Source organism: Vidua macroura, chromosome 2 (assembly GCF_024509145.1).
Source record: "Vidua macroura isolate BioBank_ID:100142 chromosome 2, ASM2450914v1, whole genome shotgun sequence".
Taxonomy (NCBI): domain Eukaryota; kingdom Metazoa; phylum Chordata; class Aves; order Passeriformes; family Viduidae; genus Vidua; species Vidua macroura.
Window position 1 is genome coordinate 13522993 of NC_071572.1, and position 24106 is coordinate 13547098.

General features: G+C 40.3%; 1 protein-coding gene across 2 annotated transcripts in view; it reads left to right on the plus strand.

The window, feature by feature from the left end:
- The window catches only part of APOO (apolipoprotein O), a 28246-nt gene extending 12268 nt beyond the window's left edge, over positions 1-15978 (plus strand). The window contains exons 6-9 of one of the 2 annotated variants that reach the window (XM_053969827.1): positions 111-202; positions 5217-5324; positions 12750-12845; positions 15658-15978. In XM_053969827.1, the coding sequence (XP_053825802.1) occupies positions 111-202; positions 5217-5324; positions 12750-12818 (269 nt within the window). In that variant the 3' untranslated portion in view covers positions 12819-12845; positions 15658-15978. The remainder of the gene's footprint in view (positions 1-110; positions 203-5216; positions 5325-12749; positions 12846-15657) is intronic. The other variant, XM_053969828.1, reaches the window with a different exon arrangement.
- The last annotated feature ends 8128 nt before the right edge of the window (positions 15979-24106 follow it).

A 24106-nucleotide genomic window follows, 5' to 3' on the forward strand; every position in this document is an offset into this window, starting at 1 on the left:
TGTATTTAAGAAAATTATTTATAAATAAAATGTTAGGGCCGTTCAGCTGACTTGGCTAACATATCCTCTAACAATGGTTTGTGGGTTTTGATTTTTTTGTTACAAAACAGGCTCAAAAATAAAGAAGTTGGTGTATCCTGCAGCTCTCATGGGTATCGGTACCTCCATGTATTACCCTCAGCAAGCGGTTGCTATTGCAAAGGTCAGTGATGATACCTTTCTTTGCAGAAATGTCTTTTACTTTGATTGTTGCCTCCTAGGTTCAGGTTAACTAGTCATCCATGTTTAAAAGCCACGTCAGTGGCAATTAACAAAATTATGGTTATTTTGTCAAAGCAAATGCAGTCTAGGCTGAAAGATAATCAGACTTGTTCCTTTCAGTGACATTTTATTTCTAACATCTGCAGTAGTGTCTTCAGTTAGAGGAATGTAATTTCCTTTCAAAATTTCTAACCTCAAGTAACACTAAATTAACATAAATATGCTAAGTGAGTACAGTTTGTGTGTTTACTTAAAATACTAAGGAAACATAAAATATCTTGTGAGCAAATGAAAACAGTGTTTGAAAGAAAAGAAAGGAGTTTCTATAGACAAGTCTCGTAACATTTTGAGATAAATGTTATTGACATTTTCTGCTTCTTTTTTTTTCTTTTTTTTTTTATTGGGGCTTTAAGAAAGATAGCATGCACATTCTGGAACAGGGTAAGAATTCTGCTGCAAACTTACTGGATGCCTTCCCTATTTATGGATTTGTTGTTTCAGATATGCAAGAAACATGTTAGCTTGCATTTGCTTAAATGAGTTTTTTGTGAGAGAAAGAACTGAAGAGACCACAGAATTGCTTACAGCCCTTACTGATGTTAGATCATGTGCCTTGCTGTCCACACTTAGTACTGGCAGATGCCTTAGTTCTCTACCACACTGTGTTTCATATCCAGCTTTTAATCACTCACAGTGCACATGCTTGTATCTTTCAGAAATTCTTTATATTTCAGCCTTTGGTAAATTTTCTGTCTAGTTACTGGCCACTTGTGAATAACCCTGAGATGTCAGAATGGTAATATAATATTCTTAGGAACATATGATGTTCTTTGAAAACTGAAGGCCATTGACTTAGGGAGAGTCAAAATTGCTGAGTTTGAACTCTGCCAGCATGGTGGTACTCTGATCTCTGATGGAATCTTTTTTTACTGCTTCCAGGATTCAGATGCTCTAAATACAGATAATTCTGTTGGCTTATTTTCAGAGAGTGAAAATTATGCAAGTGGCAGGAAAAAAAAAAACATCAAAATTTAAGAAGCTTAGACATTTCTGTTGGAAACTGTGTATTAAAATTCTACTTGCCTTCTGAACAGTGAAGTGGGAAGCGATTGAACGCTGTTCAAACTGATGTTACTGTTTTTAAAGAAGCTCAGTTCAGGCTTAACTATGGATTTGGTGCTAACAGCTTCACAATGCTTAGTTTATTTTATGAGAACTTTGAAGTGCATGGTTGCTCTTTGATTAATTCACAGTTCTTAGTTTGACTGTAATGAAAAATCTGGTAGGAGGTTGGAATGGGTTTAGCCTTGTTGACTTGGTCAGGACAGTAGACATATGAATTTGGAAACTTTTGTGGGGAGAATAATATCCTGCATTCTGTTTTGGTTCCTCTAATCTGTCTTGTGCTTTCTTTTCTTAAAAAAGCAAAGTTTTAAGCATATAATATCTTACCATCCATAATTTTTAGGCTTTAATCTGAAATTGAAAACACTTTCATCTCCATTAATTATTTGAAAGGCTTATATTCTTAAGCCTTTCAAAAAATGTAGGTAAACCTAGAAAGGAATCCCTGCAGTAAAAAGCTCACTTGCCAAGTTAGAAATAGAATAGAAAATATTCTGTAACATAAATTTAAATTATTTTTTATATATTATGTTCTTCTTATTTTTCTTCCACACTTAAGTATTTCATCACTGCTTTTTATTTTACAGTTGTATAATTCCTTTCACTGGATATTGTGTTATTTTTGGTTTTTTTTAATTTGTGGGGTTTTTGTTTCTGTTCCACTTTTATTTAAGACTTCCTAACAGAGAGTTGGAAATAAACACAGCAAAATGGTTTTGTAATTGTGGTCCAACACTTAATTCATCTAAAGTAAAATTTTTTCTTTAATTAAGATGTATGAATTCCTAAGTGAGGTTGTAGCAACAGAGTTCATTATTGGTAACAGGTAGTTTTCAGTCACTAATCATCTAACTGAAGATGGAAGAAATTCATAGACTATTTTTCCCCTGCTTTAGTATATAATCTAATAAATAATAGATTACAAATTCTAATAAATCACAAATTTGTAAGGGATTTTTTTCTTCACTGCCAGTATTACTATACTTTAATAACTTTGAACAAAAGGTCAGGCTGTATATGTGGTAGGGGAACTAAATTTAATACTAAAGCTTATTTTATTCTGGTGGAACCCTACTTAGTGTTTTGAAATGGTATTGCTTTTTAGATAATCATAATATGCTCAAAATACTTTGTATTAACTGTGGCTTATATTCCAGCTGGAAAGAACTTTCCATTTTGCAGTTATTTAAATCACTCTGTCATTGCAATTAAATTTTGTCTTTTGTTATTAGAACCTTTCAAATTTACTAAAGTGCTGTGTGTTATGCTTTCATTCTTCTTGAAAGAAAGAAAAGCTTCCCTCCCAATAGAGTTTTGTTTCTTTGATAGCAAACCACATTATTTCTGTGTGTTTTGAACCTGTACCTTGTTCCTTGCTGGGTTCAGTCTATAAGGCATAAACAGCTGTGCTGGCTACAGCTGAGAGCAGGACATGATTCCAGGGGCTGTGAGCTGGAAAGCAGGACCTGGGGTCACTTGTTCCATGTTCACTGCTGAATGCTCGTGAAATGGCACTTTGTAAATGTAGAAAACCCACTGGGTTCTCAGTTTACAGTTTCTCAGCATGAAAGGTAGATAAAGAATTGCTAATCAAAATTCTGAATGTGTGTGATACTTTGTAACATCCAGTGTAGTCAGTAATGCATGCTCATGGTGCTATGTGGCACATCAGGCCTAGCACAGTGGTCACTGGTGCTACCCCAGTAGTGCCCAGTGTGGGTGGCCTCCTCAAACTTTCAGAATCCCTGCTGAGAACCACTCAATCTGACTTTTGAATTTGTTTGTTCAAACTTTAGCATACAAACCCACTTACAGTGCTGCATTCAACAGCACTGGTATTTTAGCATGTTAATCTTGTAGCTTGCACTTCCAGTCTGCCTAGAACTGTATTTTTCAACTGTGGAAGTGTCTGTGGGTCCTGGCTCTTGGGAGGTTTGTGCACTGGTGAAACATTGGTTGGTCTTGGCAGGCTAAACTGTCTGGGTTGCTGTACCTTGTGGTGTAGCTACTTAATCCAGCAACGTGAATGACCAGTTTCTCATCTCATGCAATTCATAAATCACTTGGTCATATGACTCCTTATATGACTATAAAAATATTTTTAAATTTGTACTGTTAGGCATTTAATGTAGCTTTAAATATTTTAATGGAGTATTTGTAAGCAGAAACAATAATATAGCTTAAGGATAATTGTTTTTTCTCATTTTATGTTGGTAGCTGTGTCTTCAGTAATATTACAGACAAAACCAGCACTTTGTTTATTGTGATTGTTTTTCAGTCCTGGTAGGTTTGTGCTGTTTGCACAAGGGACCACCATCTTTTCAGAGGAGCCACCTAGTTTGTTGAAGCGCTAGATGATAGAGAATGAACACTTCTGATTCTGAAAAACAAAACAACTGTCTATACCTGTAATATTTAAATTGGGCAGTTTTGGAGATTTAACTGGTTCACTTGATGTGCTTTTTTCTGATTACTCTTATCACTTTCAGCTATAGAGAAAACTGAATGCATCCAATGGACTTGCTTAAACCAAAGATACTGTGACAAAAAGGATACTTTGTATTTAAGACAGCCTACATTTTGGATTTAGTTGTGACCTGGAAGTGTAGTTGCTGATTGGGGTTTGTTTTCTTTTAATTCTAGTTATTCAATAGCCTCTTTTGTAAGGTAGCAAGCACATGGTATGTGTCCAGAAGCACATCCTTGTACCATTGTGTAGTAACTGGTATAATTAGTCTTGCAAGATCAGCAAGCAAGGGGAAGTGGCTCTTCACACCATGTGTACTCTGTGCCCAGCAGTAGAACCACTTGGCACAGGGATGCTAAAAATTTGCACTTCCCCTTGAACTCCAAGCAAAAAGTTCATAGAAGGGAAATTCCTTGGGCCTCTTTACAAGCATAAAAATCACCTCTGGCTCAGGAAATCTCTGAACAATGAATTGATGGAGACTGGAAGAAACTGAAAAATGTAGTTCAGAAGCTTTTTCAGAAACATCAGAAAATTGTTTGAGAAACATTTATGCTTGCCCTGTTCTCAGAGTTTGTGTTTTGTGACTTTTCCTGCTGTAGAAGATAGGGAAATACCTTCTTAGTTCTTGATTTCATAAGTTTTTTTTAGTTTAATAGCTGTTTAGTTGGACAAATTGCCCTTTTTGCTGTTCTTCTTCCAGAAACAGATAGTGATATGAAAGTCAGTAGAGACCTGAGCCTGGCTATAAAAACCTAACACTCTTTAGTTTTAAAGGATGCTATAAATACTACAATTCCATGTCACATAAGGGACAAGGCATACTGTTTTATTAGACTTAGGGCCTTTCCCTGTAATAAAATACTTATAGGTGTAATATAGCAAACACGGTCTTTCCTAGCTGTGTTCTGTTTTGGGAGTTGACAGCTGGTTGTACATAATATTCATCTATCAGCAAGTTCTAAAAAACAAGTAAGAAGAAAATCTAAAATTGCAAAATAGTGACAACCCTCAGTAGGGTCTTTGAAATGGGTATGGTCAAATTAAGAAATAGTTTGCGTATGTTAATTATGTTGAATGTCAAATACTAAGAAAACCGAGATTGTTTCCACACAGAACCATTCCACTCCTGTTTGTACAGATGTATATTCAGGTAGTCTTCAGATATGTTTTTAGCATATTATTTTTTGTTATTCCTCATGGGACATTATTTTCCAAGAGGTTTATTAATTGTGTACATTGTGAGCTTGAGCAGGAAGAGTTAAACATCTTGTGTAGTGAGACTTTTTCCACTTAAATAAGAAGCAAGGCAGTATTCCTCAGATTATTACGTTCATGCTTTCTAAAAACTTTTGTTTCAAAGGTTGCTGGCACACAGCTGTATGACTGGAGTCTTCAAGGATATATTGCTGTAGAAGCTCTTTGGAAGGATAATCCTAAGAAGAAGAAATCAGGGGAAAAAGGTGATAAGGTAAGAATCTGAATTTTCCACTGCCTTTTCAGAAAAAAAAATTATGAACAGTGGTTTTGTTCCACTGTGACTTGGCCTTTATTTCTAAAGAGAAATTTTTCAGTCTCTCTTTCTAATCTGTGGAAAAACATGAGGCTTACTTCAAGCTAAACTTTCAGGAATGGTCTTTGGAAGCTTCCTTTAGTGTAATCTGATGCAGATAAGCAAACAGAGTTCTAGGTAATACATGTACATGGCTTAGTGAAGCATAGTGAGCATAGTGTGAGAGACTGGAGAACTGAGCAAGTTGATTAAATGTGTGCCAGAGAAAGCCTGTAAGCTTTTTAGGTGTTTTTTTTTTAGCTGCTGCTTAAAGAAAGAAAAGTTCAAGTGTGTAATGTAAAGCTTCTGTGGTTTTCAATTCACTTCTAAACTCACTGTGAGTGGGAGAGAGTTGTTTTGGAGACAAAATTGCACTTGGATAGAACTTGGACCAAGTTCCCTTGGTGAGGCTGGGTGTAGGACTAGTTCCAAACAAGCTGGGTTGAAATGTTCACGTGTCCTGGCAGTTGCTGAGACTTCTGAGAGTGAAGACTTTCCTCAGTGGATACTCATCTTGTATTGGCCCAAGTACTTCAGTAAATGAACCTGAATAATAGGAGGTTGGTTAATCGTTCTCTACCTTTCCTAAAATGTAGGCTGTCAAAAAGAAACTCAAAAAAAGAGGCAATGTTAAAATATTTCAGAAAGACAAACTGACAGCATTAGTAAAAAATAGCTGAAGTTTTTCTTTCATTGTGTCCTAGGCTTTCAAAAGAGAACACGTGGTTATTATTGTAAGGCAAAAACTTCTGACACTTTCATTTTGCTATAAGGCTTATTCAAGCACTTGCTCCCTCAGCAGAAAAACAAACAGCCTGCAGAATTGCAGCGACCACTAAGTAAACAGACTTCCTTCTCTTCCTCCTTGCAGAATCTTTAAATCACACCCCTTAGTTGCCAAAACATGTTACTTGCACAAAGGAGCAAAATGCTCCTTGATAGTGTTCTCCAAAAGTTCATCTCGTCGTTCAGATACTGTTACTGTGAACTGCTGCTGTGTGACTTGATGGATTGGACAAGGTACAAAAACCCTGTGACTCAAATGAAGAAGCAGTACTTGGTCACTTGATGAAACTGCTTGCATTTCCCAAGTTCACAGATCTCTGACCACTGAGGCAAACAGCCTTACTGGTGCTTTGTCCTTGGAAGTTCCTCAAGAGAGGGTCCTGTCTCCCTGCTGTGCAGAGAAGCTAAAAAGTCACATGCTTTTGTCTAGAATGGGGACTGAGAAGTTATTCTAATAGAAGAGGTTTGCCCTGAAGATTCCTTTGGCCTGGGTTGGTGAAACCCTACAAAATAGATAGTTGAGAATCTGGGTGGGAACAGATGGGTTTGGTTTAGGTTTGTTCCATATGGAAATAATCACACCGATTATTAGCGCCACCAAATCAGTATCAACTTTTCAAGCAGAAGAATTTCTGTTTAAGTTCATTTTTTACTGGAGGCTTTTACTCATACAGAAATGTCATGGAAGAAAACTTTTAACTATCATTTGCTAAAATTGGCAAAGCATTGTAGGATAGATTCTGTGACTTCTGTCTTAATTTGACAGCCTTGTGGAAGAATTTGGTTGCTTTTTTATATGTATTTCTTATTGTCATTCTAGGCAGCTAGATTCCTGAACTAGTGAAGACAGGTCTAAAACTCTTGAGTTGTTGTTGCAGCAGATGTAATCCATTTCATGAAATTATGCCAGAGCAAAAGATGTTATTTTTGTTTTTGTAACATTTACTTCAGCATTTTCCTGTTGCTACACAAAGAATTCTTGCAAATAGTCAAACAATATATGGGTGGCTCTTTTTGGTTTCTGTTAATTTGTTACGTTGCTCATAATTTGTTTGATAGTCATAGGTACCACAGCTGTGCATAACTTCATGTTTGTGCAGCAATATGTCATTAAAATAAATGTGGTATGTTAATTTTTCTGAAGGTTTTATGAAACAAAATCCTGTGCCAAATTGAGGTCATATCAACTGAATTCTGAGTTCTGCCAAGAAAGATAAATTCTGGGACCTTCTGTGCCTACATTTCAAAACACTGTGGCTGCAGCCCCTCCATAGAGCAAGTCAGTCAGATAAATGTTTTTAATATGCTGTTGAAGGATGGAGCTCTTCAGGATGTCAGGAAAAAATCTCCCTGCTAAAACTGAAGCACATAGAAAAATAATTTTCTTCTCTTAGTTCTCACTTTGTCTTGTCTCTATACCATTCAAAGACTTTTTAACAATTTTGGATTCTCTCTCTTCCAGCAACACTGAATTGGGCACCCCTTCTTTTTAGTGAAGTGGCCAAATTGTGTAAAAGCAGAACAGCACTACAGCTCTAAGTACGCCCTTCTTTCAGCCCTTGTTCCTTTTTTCTTGTGTTTGCTCTTTCCCACTTTGGCCCAACTAGTAATGTAATCTCACAGAAAACTTAATTTCCCTCTCAGCTTCAGAGACTGAGAAACTTTTATGGCATATTGTTTGGTTTTCATTCCTGTCTGGTGTGCTGATGGATACCACCAGTGACTTAACAATACTAATATATGATACATGCAGTTTTTAAACCCGTATGTTTTTATTACACATGCAAAATATATACATATATTTATATATAAATATATTTAGAATCTATGTCAATCTGTAGGTATTTTATTAAGTGCTGGTTACAAAATGTCTCCAGGTGCAAAGAGGGCTCAGCTTCGGCTGATTTCCTGTACTTGCTTAGAACAAGTGTCAAGGAGATTGTGACCAGAACCTTCCTGACCTGAAAGCTCTGTTGAAAATTGTGGTGTCACTGTTTTGGCTGGGGAGCCTCACTGTCAGCATCACAGATTGTGACCATAACAAACCTTAAATTGTGTTTAAGAGAGTTTTGAAGTCACATGTATTTTGGTCATCTTTTAAAACACAACATAAGCAGTTGAGAGAACTTCTTTCTACAGAAAATGCGTGTCAGGTTTGGCTGTGGTACGTTCTGAATAGGCAGGCAAAAGTTTGGTCATCTCAACTAAAAGATAAAAATCTACATCTGGCAGAAAATGCTGTTTCCTGTCACATGCCCTCCTTTTATTGTTTGGTAGTAAGAATAAAAACAGTATGAAACTTGTAAAAAATATTACTTCTTTTGGAGTGGATCCTTAGAATGGGCAGTGGGGAATTTAGATGTGCTAGAAGTGGGATGGACAGAAGGAATGTACTCTGCAAAAAGTTGCTCTCTCTAAGGGCAGCTTAGAGCAACATCTTTGAAAGTACTTCATATTTTTGTGAGAATTCAGTTCAAGGTCAACTTAATTAAAAGAGGAAGGAATTACTGATTGACTGGGGAAGATGAATAAGGTAAGACAGTGATGTTCTCTTTATTCCAAGCAATACATTGCAAACAAAAGAGGACAGAAGGTAAAATATTAATCTGTGAGCCCAGGTGAGCCTTTGTTTTTCTTTTGGCAGCTTTTTTTTTTTTTCCCCAGTGGCCAGACCTTCCCTCTCAAGAGTTTCCATAAGCATAAAAGATACATACCTATCTTACATACTTTTGAAGTTATAATTGCTAAGATTAATGTAAAAGGGTCTGGCCATCTGCAAGACTTCTGAGGTAGCAACAGAAACTTCTGCACCTGGCTTGGCTGTAATGGAAGGGAAAGAGGCACCCCACGTTTGAGGGTTTGACATTTAGCTGGTTTCCTTTGGGGGGTTTTTCTTTGTAGGGAAGGAAAATTTTCAGAGTAATCATGGTGGGTTTTTTGCAAAGTTTGTAGTTTAAAGTTTAGGTCTCAATGTATCTCTCTTAGATGCTGTGTGAGCTAAGTTGGGGTGGTTTTTAATCACTCATGTACTGAAACTGTACAGTCCCCTTAGTTCCAGTGTTATTTTTAGTTTCAAATAATGATTTTTTTTTTTTTTTATCCCAAGGAATCCCTATGTATTGAACATTTGATAATTAGTGTATTATGGAGATTTCTTATGAGTCACCTTTCACTTGAAACAGAAACACAAAAAAGCAAAATATTTCCTTTTCTGCTGTGGAATAGAGCTCTGATGTGTGAACTCCTCTGGCCACCCAGATTTGTTATGGAGTGGTTGTGTTGAGCCAAAAAGTAGAAAGACTGTCTTGAATATATTCCTGCTTCTGATTATGAGAGGGTACCCTGGCACAGAGGAAGTCTGTCTTCTGAATCATTGATCTAAACACATTTTTTGCTTCTGACCTGGTTTTGAGTGTGCTAGAGGACTGGCACTTTTTTCTAGAATTACGTGCCTGTGCCACAGGAATTCCTTTTCTGGCTAACTCACATTACTGCTTGAGCTGTCTCACTTAGGCTCACCATTTACACAGTGGGCATACACAGTGGATGTGTTCTTAATTGCTAATCCAGCAAATGACTTTGTGTGAGGAATGATAGTTATCAGTGGATTGGCTTGAATTAAGTAACTCAGGCTTAATAGTTACACTGAAGGCAAGCCCTGTGATGAGATCTCCTGAGCTCATAGAAACAAAGGAATTTAGCAAGACCCCTGTTCTCTTGCGTATGTCTGTATGTGTTGCTCTAGATTGTTTTCCTCTTTCAGGGCATTAAAAAAAAAAGCTTACCTAGACAATAATTACTTTTTACAAGTTAAAACAAGAAAATGGAAAAACACAGGCTTCTCTGTGAGGAGTTTATTTTTAGTTCATTTGTTCAGGATTGAGTAAACTCTGAGATGAGGCATCATTAGTCAGATTATTCATTGTAAATCTTAGTAAAATGTCATAACTTAAACGTTTCTGTACAGGCAAATTATAGAATAGATTTTTATTTTGAAATGGGTGTGGTTTGTGGATGTGATTTCCTCTACTATGAAATATCCAGGGTAGTGATCAAAACAAAATGGATTTTTGAAAGAAAGAATTACCTTTTAAAGGTCTTGCTAGGCATTTTTGGAATAAGACATTTAAGAAATATCTTCATAATTGAATCTTGATATATTGAGTCCATATCACCAGCACAGCATATGCAGGATTGCACAGACTTCGTGTTTTGTTATGTTTAATAATATGTAAATTTGATACATTCTTTGAAACATTTTGCAGTCTATTCTAGCTTCTTTTGCTACATTTTCCATCACATTTAGTATTATTGAATCACAGAAGGGTTTGGGATGGAAGAGATCTTAAAGATAATCTAGTTCCAGCCCCCTGCAGGAGCAGCTTCCACTAGATCAGGTTGCTCAGAGCCCCATCCATCCTGGCCTTGAACACTTCCAGAGATGGGACATTAACAGTTTGTCTGGACAGCCTGTTCCAGTGCCTCACCACCCTCACAGCAAAGAATTTCTTCCCAATATCTAATCTAAACCTGCCCTCTTCCAGTTTGAAGCCATTACCCCTTGTCCTGTCACTATAGGGCCTTCTGAAAAGTCCCTCTCCAGCTCTCTTGTAGCCCCCTTTAGGCACTGGAAAGCTGCTAGAAGTTTTCCCAAAGCCTGCTCTTTTCCAGGCTGAGCAATCCCAACTCTCTCAGCCTGTCTTTGTAGAAGAGGTGCTCCAGCTCTCTGATCATGTCCCTGGCCTCCACTGGACTTGCTCCAACGAGTCCACATCCTTCTGATGTCGCAGGCCCCAGAGTTGGACACAGCACTCCTGGTTCGCTCCTAAGACCTGCAGACCAAAGCAGACCTGCTGCCCACACTACTTCTGAAGCAGCCCAGGACATGGTTGGTTTCTGGGCTGCAAGGGCACATTGCCAGGTCACGTTGAGGTTTTCATCAACCAGCAACCCCAAATCCTTCTCCCCATGGCTGTTCCCAGTCCATTCTCTGCCCACCCTGTGTTTGTGCTTGGGATTGTCCTGACCCAGGTGCAGGATGTTGCACTTGGCCTTGCTGGACTTCATGAGGTTCACATGGGCCCACCTCTCAAGCCTGTAAAGGTCCCTCTGGATGACATCCCTTCCCTCCAGCATTGCGACCTCCACACAGCTTGGGATTGTTGGCAGACTTGCTGAGGGTGCCCTCGATCCCAGTGTCCTTGCTGCTGACAGAGGTGTCAGCGCCGGTCCCAGCACTGGCCCCTGAGGAACACCACTTGTCCCTGGTCTCACTCAGACATCAGGCTGATGACTGCAGCTCTGAGTGTGACCATCCAGCCAATTCCTTATCAGCTGAGTGGCCCTTCCATCAAATCAATGTCTCTCCAGTTCAGAGACAAGGATGTCCTGCAGGACAGTGTCAAGTGCTTTGCACAAGTCATAGATGACATCAGTCACTCTTCCCTTGTCCACCACTGCTGTAAAAGTCCACCAAATTTGTCAGGCACACTTTGCCATTAGTGAAGCCATGTTGGCTGTCACAAATCATCTCTTTATTTACGTCATGTTGGTAAAAATAGTGTTCTAGAATAAAGAGGAAATGCCATTTAATTTCCATGTATAAAATTTAAGAACAATTGAGGGTGGGTGCCACCTCTGATTATTTCACCCAAACCCCTAATCAAAGCAAAGACGGTATCAAAATTAGATTTGGTGGTTCAGGCCTTATGTAGTCATGTGTTGAATATTTCCAGGGGTGGAGATCTGGAAAGTTCTCAGGAAAACCTGCTCCAATGATCAGTGGTGTAATACATTTATATTTTTTGCCTTTTGATTTAAGAGAAATTTACCATGCTCCTCTGTCCTTTTCTCCCTGTCCTTTAGATGTGAACCTCTGAGAAGGACCTGTCTCCTCCAAATACGTAAATGCCCATTAAGAAATTGTGGATAGGAATTAGGTTCCCCCTTTGTCCGGTCCTCACAAGTCTGAGCACATCCTCATCTCAGCTTGTCCTTGTATGTGCTTCAGTCCCCAAGCCATGTGTGTGGCCCTTTAAGTATTTTTCAATGAATATCTATTTAAAGCTGTAATCAAATGCATGTTTGTTACAGCATCTTGGCAAAGAGATAGACCAGACCCTGTAACAAGCTTCTCTTCATTCTTTGATTTCTGTCATTAATGTGGGGGAAAGTGTGAGAACACCCTCTAAAAGGATATGTGCTAAAAGAGACCTATTGTATAAATCCACACAGAATTCAGAGAATGCAAAATAGCAACTACTCTGTGGGTATTCATCCTCTGTTATTAATACAGGCAAAATGATTCAATTAAAGCACTTCTGTTGAAAATACTTGTTCTTTCAAAACTTTTAATTGCTTCGCTAGCTACAGGAAGACTAAAGTCTAGAAAGTGGTAGAAGATCATATTTTAGTGTATTATACTGAATTAGTCTCATGAAGCACTTGATTTTGTGAGATATTTTTGTTTCAGCTTTTGAAGAGGATTTCTGTTCTGGTAAAAACATTAATCATCAATTGCCTCAATTGAAATGTTGTGCACTTTTTTTCTTCCTCAAGGGTGATGCAGTGGGTGACAAGCCCCTGGAAGTCCATGCTGCTTCAAATAAAGAGCAAACCCAGAAGTAGAATGCTACATCACCTGGCATCAAACAGGTAAAGGATAAACACTGGTAATAGTTTGTGGTTAAGCAGCAGAGCAACTGGGAAAAGCTGAACATTTTCAAGTTTGACTTGTAGTTTTCATCATAATGATTAGGAGAGTGTGGACAGATAATTTTATTTGTCCTAAAATTTGTCAAGAATATATGTAGTCCTAACACTGTCCAAGTTAAGAAATCTAAATTCTTCTTCTTTAGAGCATAACAAGTAAATATATGTCTGCTTGAAGGGTTCTGAATTAATTGAGGAAAGCCTTGTGATTGGGGTGTTGGTTGGTTTTGGCCTTTTATTTTTTCGTCTTCCCATTTCTGCCTCCCATACCAAAAACCTCTTTGCCTTTTTTGTCATGTTTGTACAAGTATTAGGGTGGGGAAAGAAACCTCTTCCCTGCTGATAAGTTTTCTCTAAAGATTTGTGAGTGCCAGGGTTCAGCACTGCCTTACAGCCTGTAAAAGTCCATGATGTGCCTGACCTTTCATGTTAATGCAGCTCCCAAATGAGTCCTGTTGGGAACAAAAGATGGAGAAAATGAAGGCAGCATTATCCAGGCTCTCCAAGGCAGAAACTCGAGTTGAGACACCAGTTCTGACTTGGCCTTGGGGCTGTGTTCTAAACTTAAGCAAGTCCTATGATTAGTTTCTAGAAAAGCAAAACAGAAACATCCTCTTGACTTTTTTATGATGGTTTGGTTTCGTAGGATAAAAATTGCTCTTTATTTGAGACTTACTACAAATAATCACAATATAATTGGACATAATTTAGCACAAAATGTCAGATGTCTGCTCTGTTATCAGTTGATAAAGAATGTCTCTTCTGAACATGTTTTCTACTTGCTTCTCTTTGCCCTGTATTATTTTTGCATCATGTTAAAAACTTATTTTTCATCAGAAAGTGATCCTGGCATTGTACGTACTCCTCGTCATTTTTGTATGCAGTATTGCATTTACCAGAATTTTTTTTTTCCCTTACTGCCAACTTGTGTAAATAGAGTCCAGGTGTGGCAAACTGCATCAATTTTTTTTCCATGCACCAGCATCAGTCACATATGTTTGCAGATGTGGTGGAATGCACCCATCTGCTAAGCAGGAGTGTTCCACTGCTACATGGGCAGCTTTAAAAGATAACCTAGTTTTTAATGTTGGCTCCCTTGAAGTGTTTTTAATTGCTATTGCTAATTCTCAAAACAGCAACATGAGCTTGTTGACTGGCTGATATACTGAGTACCTTAGCTTTCCCTTTAGAGCTATGAATATAAAGTCTTTAAGAATAGTTGTTTTCCAAGTAGTTTGTAAGATAGTAATGTAAAATAAAAACTAAAAAAAATAATAGGAGGATTTTTAATCTTTTTTTGTGTAAAGAATCCCAAGAGAACTGAGAGGAAGAAAAGCCTCTCTAAAATTCACTGAAATATTGTGCTTCTTGTCAACTAGGACAGAGCTACTAAATGATAAAAACCCAAGAAAACAGAACTTTTGTTTGTGACACTGCACAAATACCAAGGTTCAAACAGAAATCCATAAATAGATTTTATTTTCTTTTAGAATTTCTTGCTATGAATATAATTTCTCCTAGGCCTTTATTCACTTTTTGAAATGTCAGCCTTTTGCTTCAGGCACATTTTGTTTGGGGAAGGTTTTAAGAGTGTGAAGATAAATTGCTCAGGAGCTTGAAGTACCTGAGTGCTTCTGGTTTTGAAATCTACATGCTTCACCTCATGTTGTTTCTGGAGGAGGCACATGAAGGGAACTGCTGGATTTTTGACCTAGGGCAACCAGATGGTGAAAGTTCAATTCAGTATCAAGTTCAGCTGTTCTGCGGGGGTGGCAATTTGTTACTTGTGCTTGAAATCAAATCCTGTCATTTAACTCCATACCCAAGTCCAGATGTTTTGTTGGATTTCGGTGATCCCAAAGGTTGGAGAACATTGCTATGATCTTTGAAAATACACATTTTTTAATTCTGGATGAGATCAGTCCTGAAAGCCTCACTGCATTTTCATCTGTTGGTCATATTCCTAGTTGAATGTGGTTACTAAAATAAAGACAGTCTCATTTCCTCAATGATTTGCCACAGCATGGGTCTCTGAACTGTGAATGGTCAGCCAAGGACAAAATCATATTGGGTTGAAGACAGCAACATATTTCTCTATTCCAAAAACCAGCAGCATTGCACCTCCTTTATTATTTTAGTTTGTTTGTCATCAAAAATGATATGCAAGCTTCAGCTCAAACCACCATCCCACTGTGGAAGAAAAAAGCTTTAATTGTATCCAGCTGTTGCATTTGGGAGTTGCACGGAAGTGGCAAGGTTTTGTGTTTTTTCATGAAGATGGCATATCTCATTTTCACTCTGTTCCAGATCTATATTTATGTAATTCCATTTCTTTGAGTTAATTCACCCTAGTCTTACTCCAGAGTAAGCAAGATGAAAAAACATACATTTGATGGGAATTTCTCAAAAAGAATTATTTTTGAGAAAGTTGGTTTATTATACAAGATTCCAGTTGGTGTTTGGTTTGAAGTGTTCTCTTTTGTCTTTCCATTTAGTTCAGCTATGGGAATTGAATCCTCTAAAACAGACATGATCATTAGTGCTCTAATGTCAATAATATGAAGAGTTAAATATCTCTACTGCAAGCAAATTGGTGTTGAGAATGTTCCTCAAACAGATTTTGATCAACTTGCCACATCAAAGAAAAAAAGTTTTGATTGCACTGTAAAAATGAAAAGACTGGTGATAAATTTAATTCTGCTTTCTCCCTCCTTTCCTTTCCCCCTTAATCTCTGTCCCCTTTCTTTGGTTATAGGTGAATAAAAATATAGATATGAGCAACAATTTCCCAAGAAAAAGATGAAAACCATCTGAATCCATTTTGAATGTGACTAATCTGCCTTCTGCCTCAGGACAGTCTGATGATTTGCTGCTCGGGCTTCTGGTATGGCTTCTGTGAAAGGACACTACATGTTTTGGGTCAGTCCTGAGACTTCGTCCTCTGTTCTGCAGTGGGACTCAAGGCTGCCCATGCTTGTCCCATTGCAGGATCAACATTGCAAGTAGCAAGTCTCAAAATCCCTCAGTCTCTTTATTATTTATATATAAAATAAAATTACAATTACAGAAAATGGTCCATTTTTCTCCTCCTCCTGTCTTCTTTAAACTCACGGATGCGATGTTTGCACAATCTGAGAGATTCTCCAGGTGGTGTTGATAGTGCCTGTATTTTTTACCAGTGAGGAAAGCTGAAAGTAGTAGGATGTTTGGCTAACATGAGCTCACAGAATTGGGAATGGGAACAATTACAATGACTCTTGTGTTTTGTCTGAGTCCCCCCCTCCTTTCTATACAAGTCCTCCGTCTCATCAGTGCCAGTGGGAGGTGTGTAATGAAGCATCTGTGAGTTCCTGTCTGGTGGATGGATGGGAATGGAGCTGTTAATGCTTGTTCTTGTTTTTGCTTGAATGCGCAGCACAATGGGAACCAGAACGTTACCGTGGTGGGAACCAGCTATAGAATAACTTGGCTGTTTCCTCATTCCCAGCCAGGGGAGGGGAGGAAAAAGTGATGTGGAGGGAAATACAAAAGGATTTCCAGTATTTTGAAATCTTTGCACAATAAAACCCTTTCATCATTTGTTGTCATTTCCATGAGTCTCTCTTTTGGGGCTTGATGCATTACAAGTTACTGTAATCCAAGTAGCTCAGAGCATTTAAAGCTGTGTTGGTGAGCCTTAAATGCTCCTTAATTAATCAGTGAATATGAGGAATGGGGGAAGGATAACATGAAATACGTGTTTGTGTGATACATTAACTTTCTAAAAAGAGCAGGGGAGAAAATGCAAAGTAAATCAGATTCAAAATGTTTGTAAACATCTTTGTTATTCCATGGTTAGGTATTCCAGCTGAGCATATTCCACAGACTTCTAGAGAAAAACAAACAGACCTTGTCAGTGTGAATGCCAGTCTGTGTGGGCATTACAAAACAGGCCAACTCTTTTTTAGTATAGGCAGTAAGGCATGTGGTTGCCTTCGGCTGAAAAACAGTATCTCCCAACATGTTCGGTGCATGTTTCTGTGATTGTTTTAGGCTGGTAAAGATGTATGTTGATATAGGGAGCAGAGTTCTTGCATGGGGTTTGGGAGGTGTGTGTGTGGTTTTGTTTTTACTTTAAACTTGCCAACATAGTTTAAGCAGGCTTGGGAGGATCAAAGTGGTGTTTTTGTCAGAAGTGGAAAGGAAACTTGGGAAATAGAGCAGTAAATGCTCTGTTACACCACTCCTGTGGTACAAGCATAGATTTGTTTCTGCCCTTAAGATAGTTCTTCACTTGTGCATTCTCATATCACATGGAGAATAACTACCATAGAATTAGGAATACAGCTTTAGATGCCTGGAATTTTTTTTTTCAGTTTCATATTATTTCAATATTTGGCATATGCCACATTGGCATTTAAGGACATGATTATTTGGTAATTCAGTTATTTGTTTACATAAACATGTGTGCATGTTTAATAGCCTGGGTTAAGTAAATATCACTTAAATGCTTTTCACTTGATCAGATCTTCATTCAGCAAATTTACACTGCTGCTTAAAAATGTCCCAAGTAATTGACATCAAACTGGAATGCTTTTATCTAGCAGGAAATGACTGCCTTCCAGCACCTGCATACACACATGACAAGGAGATGGTTCCAAAATGTGAGCAAGACAGCCTTAGCTGGAATCCTTTCCTTATGTCTTCTGGATTTTATAACTACAGGAAATTAAAAAAAAGTGTCATGGTGGTAAGAGCCCAAGAGTTTGGAAACATTCAACTCTCTTGGTCCAGATGTTCCTAATGAGGAACAGGAGAGGAACTGACCACTGCTGATATCTATACATATCTATGTATGTGTGTGTGCACAGTCATGGAACTAAATTGTGCATGCATGTGTTATCTTCTGCCAGACTTTGCCTGTGGGTATTACAATGTAGGCTAAAAATGGTGTATCCCCCACCCATGTGTCGTGTTTGGTCATCCTACCACTTGAAGCTTTTTGGCTTGGTAACTGGACTGTGTACAGCTAAAACAGTGTTTTCATCTCAGCATCCTTGGCTACCCTGGCTGCAGGAGATGTTGGGGCCAGGCTGCAGTGCTCTCTCTTAAAACCACCATCTTTAATCTGCAGCATGTGAAGGCTGTAGAACTGGAGGTCATCAGGATGGCCCTGCATTGGGATGAGGATTCTTGTAGGCAGCATGCCTCGTGTCAAAAGTGACAGCCAAGCTTCTTTTTGCTAGAAGGAGCATCACCAGCCTGGAATAAGCCAGTTAGCCCAGGTAAATGTGCACAATCTTGCAGCCTTCAATAAACACACAGGTTTTCACAAATGTTCATTGCAAAACTCTGGTTTAGACTCAGTCCTGTGACTGCAGAAGGCCCCAGACACAGACTTCATAGCAGTCATAATTAAAATGTTTTGGAGCATTTGTCATTGCGTCTGTCACCTTCAAGGAGAGCAGTAAAGACCGAGATTGATGTGGAGGGAATTGCATTTTACCCCTTGAGAAAACAGTGCCCTGGGAGTTGAAGGGACTTGTTACTGCTGTTTTTTGGCAGAAAAACCTCAGTGTGAGTGCATTTGTTTCCGGACAAATATAAACTGCTGCATTTGGTTCTTTTTCCCTTTTTTGTTTTGTTTTGTTATGATTATTTCTGTACCTTCCTATTAATTCTGAGCTGCTTCTAAAGCCAGTTTAATCACAATAAACTGCTATTGACAAAGAGCATTTTGGCTATTTAGGCGTGCTGGGAAGGCCTGCATGGCTTCCCACTGGACCTTCCTGGATGTAGCCTCTCACAGCAGTGTTGGCTGTTGCACCTGGGTGGCCTGGCAGCTGCCTATGTTAACCCCCTTCCAGAGAGGTTTTGACAGGTACAAAAGCTTCTTGTTTACAAGGAAGACATTTGATAACAATATCTAAACTACAAAGCAGAAGTTGTTTGAGTAGAAAAATGTTTCTAATTGTGCAACGACCCTCTGTCCTCTTAAGTCTGAATCATTAGCTGATTCTGGTATTTTTTGACTGGATATGGTTCTTAAGTTGACTGGAGCTGGTAGCTTTCTTCGGGTCCCTCTGGAGAAAATGTTGGTGTATTGATGCAATTGGAGCGTTTTCTCCTATTTCATGACAGTGAAATACATCACTGGCTATCTCTGCTTAAAGATGAAAGTCTGGGCTGCACTTAAAGTTCATGGATTCCTCTGGAGTGCTGCTCTCACAGCCATATTTTCAAGCTGGTGTTCTGGTAGCCATTGCACTGATGTTGAAAGCTGGCAAAATTGAAGGTGGGCTGAGGATGTCTCACTGCTGGTTACAAGTCTGCTCTCTCGAAAAGATTCCTCCCTTCCTCTGCTCCATTGGAAATGGACCTACAATGCCTGCCCTAGACTAAGCTTCTTGACTCCTCCTTACCCTTTTTCTTTGTGTGTGTGTGTGTGTGCATTTTAAGGTCTAAATCTACCAACCAACACACAAAGCCAGTCAGTCACATGTGCTGTGTCCTGCAGGTAAACTGGATGCAGTGTTCCATCACCAGCCTCAGCATGATCCTGTAGTGGATGAGCTTTGCTGGATGTTCTGCAGAGAGGAGGATCTCAGCTGACTTGCTTACAGTGTGCCTGGGAAATAGCAATGGTACAGCCTGAGCTGTGCTCGTGATCCCAGAGCCTTTGTGCCCTCTGTGAAAGGAGCAGTGGGGACAATTGGACAACTTGGTCAGGGAACTTCTCTTTTTGTTTATAGTGTGATTAGAAACATTCACAAGACTCAAGAATTTGATCGAGACTAAAGCTAAAGGATGCACTTTAGTCTGAGTGTCCAGCTCTTCCTCAGCAAAGCTAACCTGAAGTTGGTAAGACAGCCTATGAAGTGACAGGATGGGTCATTTGCTCCATGCTTTTTGGCTGGGGGGCAGATGCTGTGGCAGGAAGGCTGTTGGTGCAGTCCTTTAACCCCTAGGGCTGTGTAAACAAGTACTAGAGGGCTGTCAGAGGGCACCTCATCTTTTTCCAGGGTCTTGTGCAATGTGCATTTTGAGGGAGTAGTGAGTTCAGCCCCTGCATGCCCGAATAAAAGAATAACCTCACAAGGAGAACTTAATTTCTCTCTGCTTTGGCCGTTACAGTGTGAAGCCACAGGACCCACCACGTCCCATACCAAAATCTTCCAAAATCCGCTGTTCTGTGTCCCACTGCACCTGAATCTTCCCTGTCTTTATCTGGAGTACCTTCATTCAACTCCAGGGCGCAGCACCCGTGCCTTTGGGGAAGTTCAGTCGGTTTCTTTGAACTGAAAGCGAGCCACATGCAGCGCTTGGCTGGGAGCGCTGAGGAGCCCTGGAGGAGCCCTGGAGCCCTGGCGGAGCCCTGGGGCTGTGTCCCCGCTCCGCGGGCAGAGGAGAAAAAGACGCCCCGAGCAGGGGTGCACCGCGATGCTCCCTCCCTGCCAGCTCACATCTTCACCCCAGAGATGGGGGGGGTGCCCCAGCGAAGGGGGGAATGCTGAAGCACGAAGCCAGAAATGTCTCCGTGGCTGTATGCACGTACCAGCCAGCGATCACAGGCAGCCAGCTGGAGACGGCCCTCACCACCACAGTTTTAGCCCATTTAATTTAATTTATTTTTGTTGTTGTTGTTGTTGTTGTTAAAAATGGTGTACAGAAACATGGGGAGTTTGTGTATCAAACCTCAGTGAAAAGACATTCTTCCCTTCCCCCCACCCCCTGCCCCAGATTAAGTTCACCAACGTCCTCTTTGTAAATTTAGCAAGCTTCAGACTCACTTCCTTTTGTCAGGAGACCTGAAAGAGCCATTTCCTGATTCGTACAGGGCTCTTGTATGCGCACACTAAGTGCTCATTCATGCCGTGAATCATAAAGGTAACCTCAGTTCAAAGCACTGCGCTGATACTTCGGCGTGGGACCAAAAGGAAAAAAAAAAGAGAGAGAGAGAAAAAAAAAAAAAAAAAGGAGTTTTGTAATTCAGCGCAGCGCGCGTTGAAGTAATCTTTGCATTTACTGAGGAGCCGCGCCAGGGGGGTTTTGGTCTTCTGTCTAAAAAGGATCGTTTACAAACTGCCCACACTAAAACGGGCTGGTGAAAGCACCAAAGCCAGCCCAAAGGATTATGTTTACTGTCGTGTGCCAGGCTTGACACATTTTTCATATCCTGCCAGAGACGAGGAATGGCATCAGGCGCTGCCACTGAGTCAGGCTCGGCCCCGGCGGCGCCGCGCGGGGAGCGAACGCAGCAGCCCCGCCGGGGCAGGCGGGCTCAGCACAGCGCCTCACACCGAGCTCGGCGAAGGTGCTGGGGAAAACTCAGCTCTGCCACGAGCGAAGGACTCACTCTCCTGTCTGTGGTTCACTGGGAGGTCAGTGAGGCACGGTCTGTTGTGTTTATCTCTCCTGTACTCGCCTCCGGGTTCATCTGACAATGAAAGGGATGAGCTGTTACTGGCTGAAAGAAGAAAGAAATGTGCACTACTCGCCTCTCTCTATCCCTGCCAAGAGAGAGAGCGAGCCAATTCGTACATAATATTGGAGTCTTCTGCCATTTAGCAGCTTTTGCACAGCATCCAACTGTACAAGGACACGTCCCTGGGGTCAAACAAAATTTGGCTGTACTTCTGCCTTGATGAAGTAAGATCAGTATGATCTCTCCCTGTTCAAGAGAGCAAAATACACAGATGCTAAAATCAGCAACTGTGTTTTGACCAAGAAGAAAACAGTAAAAGGGAAGGAGGCTTAACTTGTGGAAAAAAAGAGGTAACATAAATGTGAGTGCACCCTCTTTTACTACCACAACCCTTCTTGAACTTTTAAAAAGACCAGATATTCACCAGTTGCTTTTTACCATTATTGCTTTTACAGTATTGTCCTATTTGCAGATGAGGTTAGCCTGCTAAGGAGAGTCTCTTGTTTGAGGAATGTTAGAGGAGCAGTGGTATAAAAGTACTCTCTGCCCTGGGCTAGCCAGCCCAGGGTGACTCACACCCAAAAGTAACAGAACTATGGGAGCAAAAAACCCAAATGATTTTAGGCTCCAGTGGGTGAGGTAAAGTGCAACATAGATGTGCAGGTAGAACTCTACATACCTCAGGCCACAAGTCTCTGAACTAAGATTGTGATGTGCTGTGATCCAAGCCTGATTTTTGTCCTGGAAGGCTACTACCATGAGTAAACCTATAGCCACCACTTGTAAGTAAACTGCAATAAATAAAATCATAACCACAAAGAAGGTGTGAGGCAGTAATTTTAATTAGTAGTCCTGTGGGACTTCCTGTATGTTTGTGTTTTCCTTGTGGAGTGAAATGCACAAGAGGAGCAGTTTTATTTGCACAAGAGTTCTCCACTCTCTGCCTGCAGCTGAAAGACTGCTCTGCCTGCAGGAAGGCTGAGTAGCATTGTGAGACCCATCTAGTTCACCTGCCAGCCCCAGAGGGATGCTCCTGGAGAACAGGAGAGTTCTGCAACATCCTTCCTGACTGGAAAAGTGGGAGTCTTTCTGACCCATGCAGGATCAGTGGCAGGGTTCCTGGGCAGAAGATTCTGTAATGTTTTCATACTTGATTGTTGCCTTAATTCTCTGCAACAATTTGTTTTCTCTCAGCCTTTTTGTCTTGCTGTGTTTGTGATCCCCCTCTCTGGTGGATTTTCCTGGCTTTGCCCAGAGCACCTCCCTGGCCTGGGGTCCTGCTGAGGTCTTCTTTACATTCCTTCTCTCGCCTCAGTAATTTTCTTGAGGAATTCTGGCACCTCATAATCCTTGCTTTCAAGGTTTCTCATATACAGATGCTCAAGCTCCTCATATATGATTATCACTAGGAGCTTTTATCACTTTGGGATTTTGGAACAGTGTTTCCTTAAAACCTGGCCAATTACTATTTTGAGAGCTGGAAAACAATAGGCTCACTCTTTTTTAAAATGTACTTTATTTTAAACATCAAGGTTGTGAGCCAGGTTAATTTTTAGTGATGATGGCTGTGCTGACTCAATGGCCACATCTGACCCAGTACAGGGGACCACAGCTCTGCACCAGCGTGTCTGGAGCACTCCTGGTTCTCCTGGAGCCCTTATTTCTACACGTACGGTGTGTGGGGCCATGGGTGATGTCCCACATCAGCCAGTGCTGGCACAGGTGCCTGCAGGTTGTCTCCCCACCCTGGCACAGCAGCAGCTTCTCCCCCATTGTGGGAGAGGCTGCAGATATGGGTGGCTTTACCTAAAATCCTGGAAACAGCAGCTTTGCAGCACTTCTGTTGCCCTGCAACACCCTGAAAGGGTGTTGGGTGTGCCTTGCATAACAGGAACCTATTCAAGGTTATGAGTGTTTATTTATGAAGAGGTTGGCATCGTGTTTGTTTTTCTAACATTTTGTTTCCTGCTCACGTGAAGGCAGCTACAAGAGAGACACCTGTCCTGACTGAGGGAACATTGTGGTACCCTTGGCCAGGTGAGCTCCTCAAACCTGACCTTCCCTCCACAGTGATTGCAGGATGGGGACAAGGAAAAAAAAGAAAAGAAACATCAAAACAAGAGTGAGCAAACACTCTTGTGCACTATGGTTTGAGAAGGGCACAGTGAAAACCTACACTGGATTTTTTAATGCACGCTCTCCATTGTTGATTTTCTCCCTGCACTAGTAAGGACTGGTTTCTTACCAGTCCCTTTCTCCTTTCTCCCCTTTCCTACTCCCAGCTCAGCCGTACAGTTGGAGGGGGCCACTCACTTCTCCCTGGGTTAAAGCTTAAGGGACATTTTTGTGGGGAACTTGCAGCTGTGTAAAAGGAAAACCTGTTTCTCCAGGATGCACAAAGCTGGAGGTGGGAAGGCACCCAGTAGCACAGCCCTCCAAGCCCTGATTTCACTCAAGGTGCTACAGTAACACAAAAGTCTTATCATTTCATAATGAGGTTTTTTTTTGACTGCTCTAGGTGATACATTCTTTAAATATTTCGGTGTTTAAACATTTAAACTTCAGGAAAAGGAAATTAATTTGAGATTTTAAATAAATTTCATAGAGAACTTGTAGCAAGGCAATCAAAAGGGGTCCTTGCTTCTGGGATGAAGATTTAGGCACTGATTTATTCACTTGATCGATTTCATTTGTCCTAAAAAAAGGAAGGAAAGAGACAAGCAAAATTGTGTTTATAAGAAAGAAGTTATCAGGACCTTTCCAAGCATGCCTGTGCTATTACAGTGCCCTAATTTTCTTT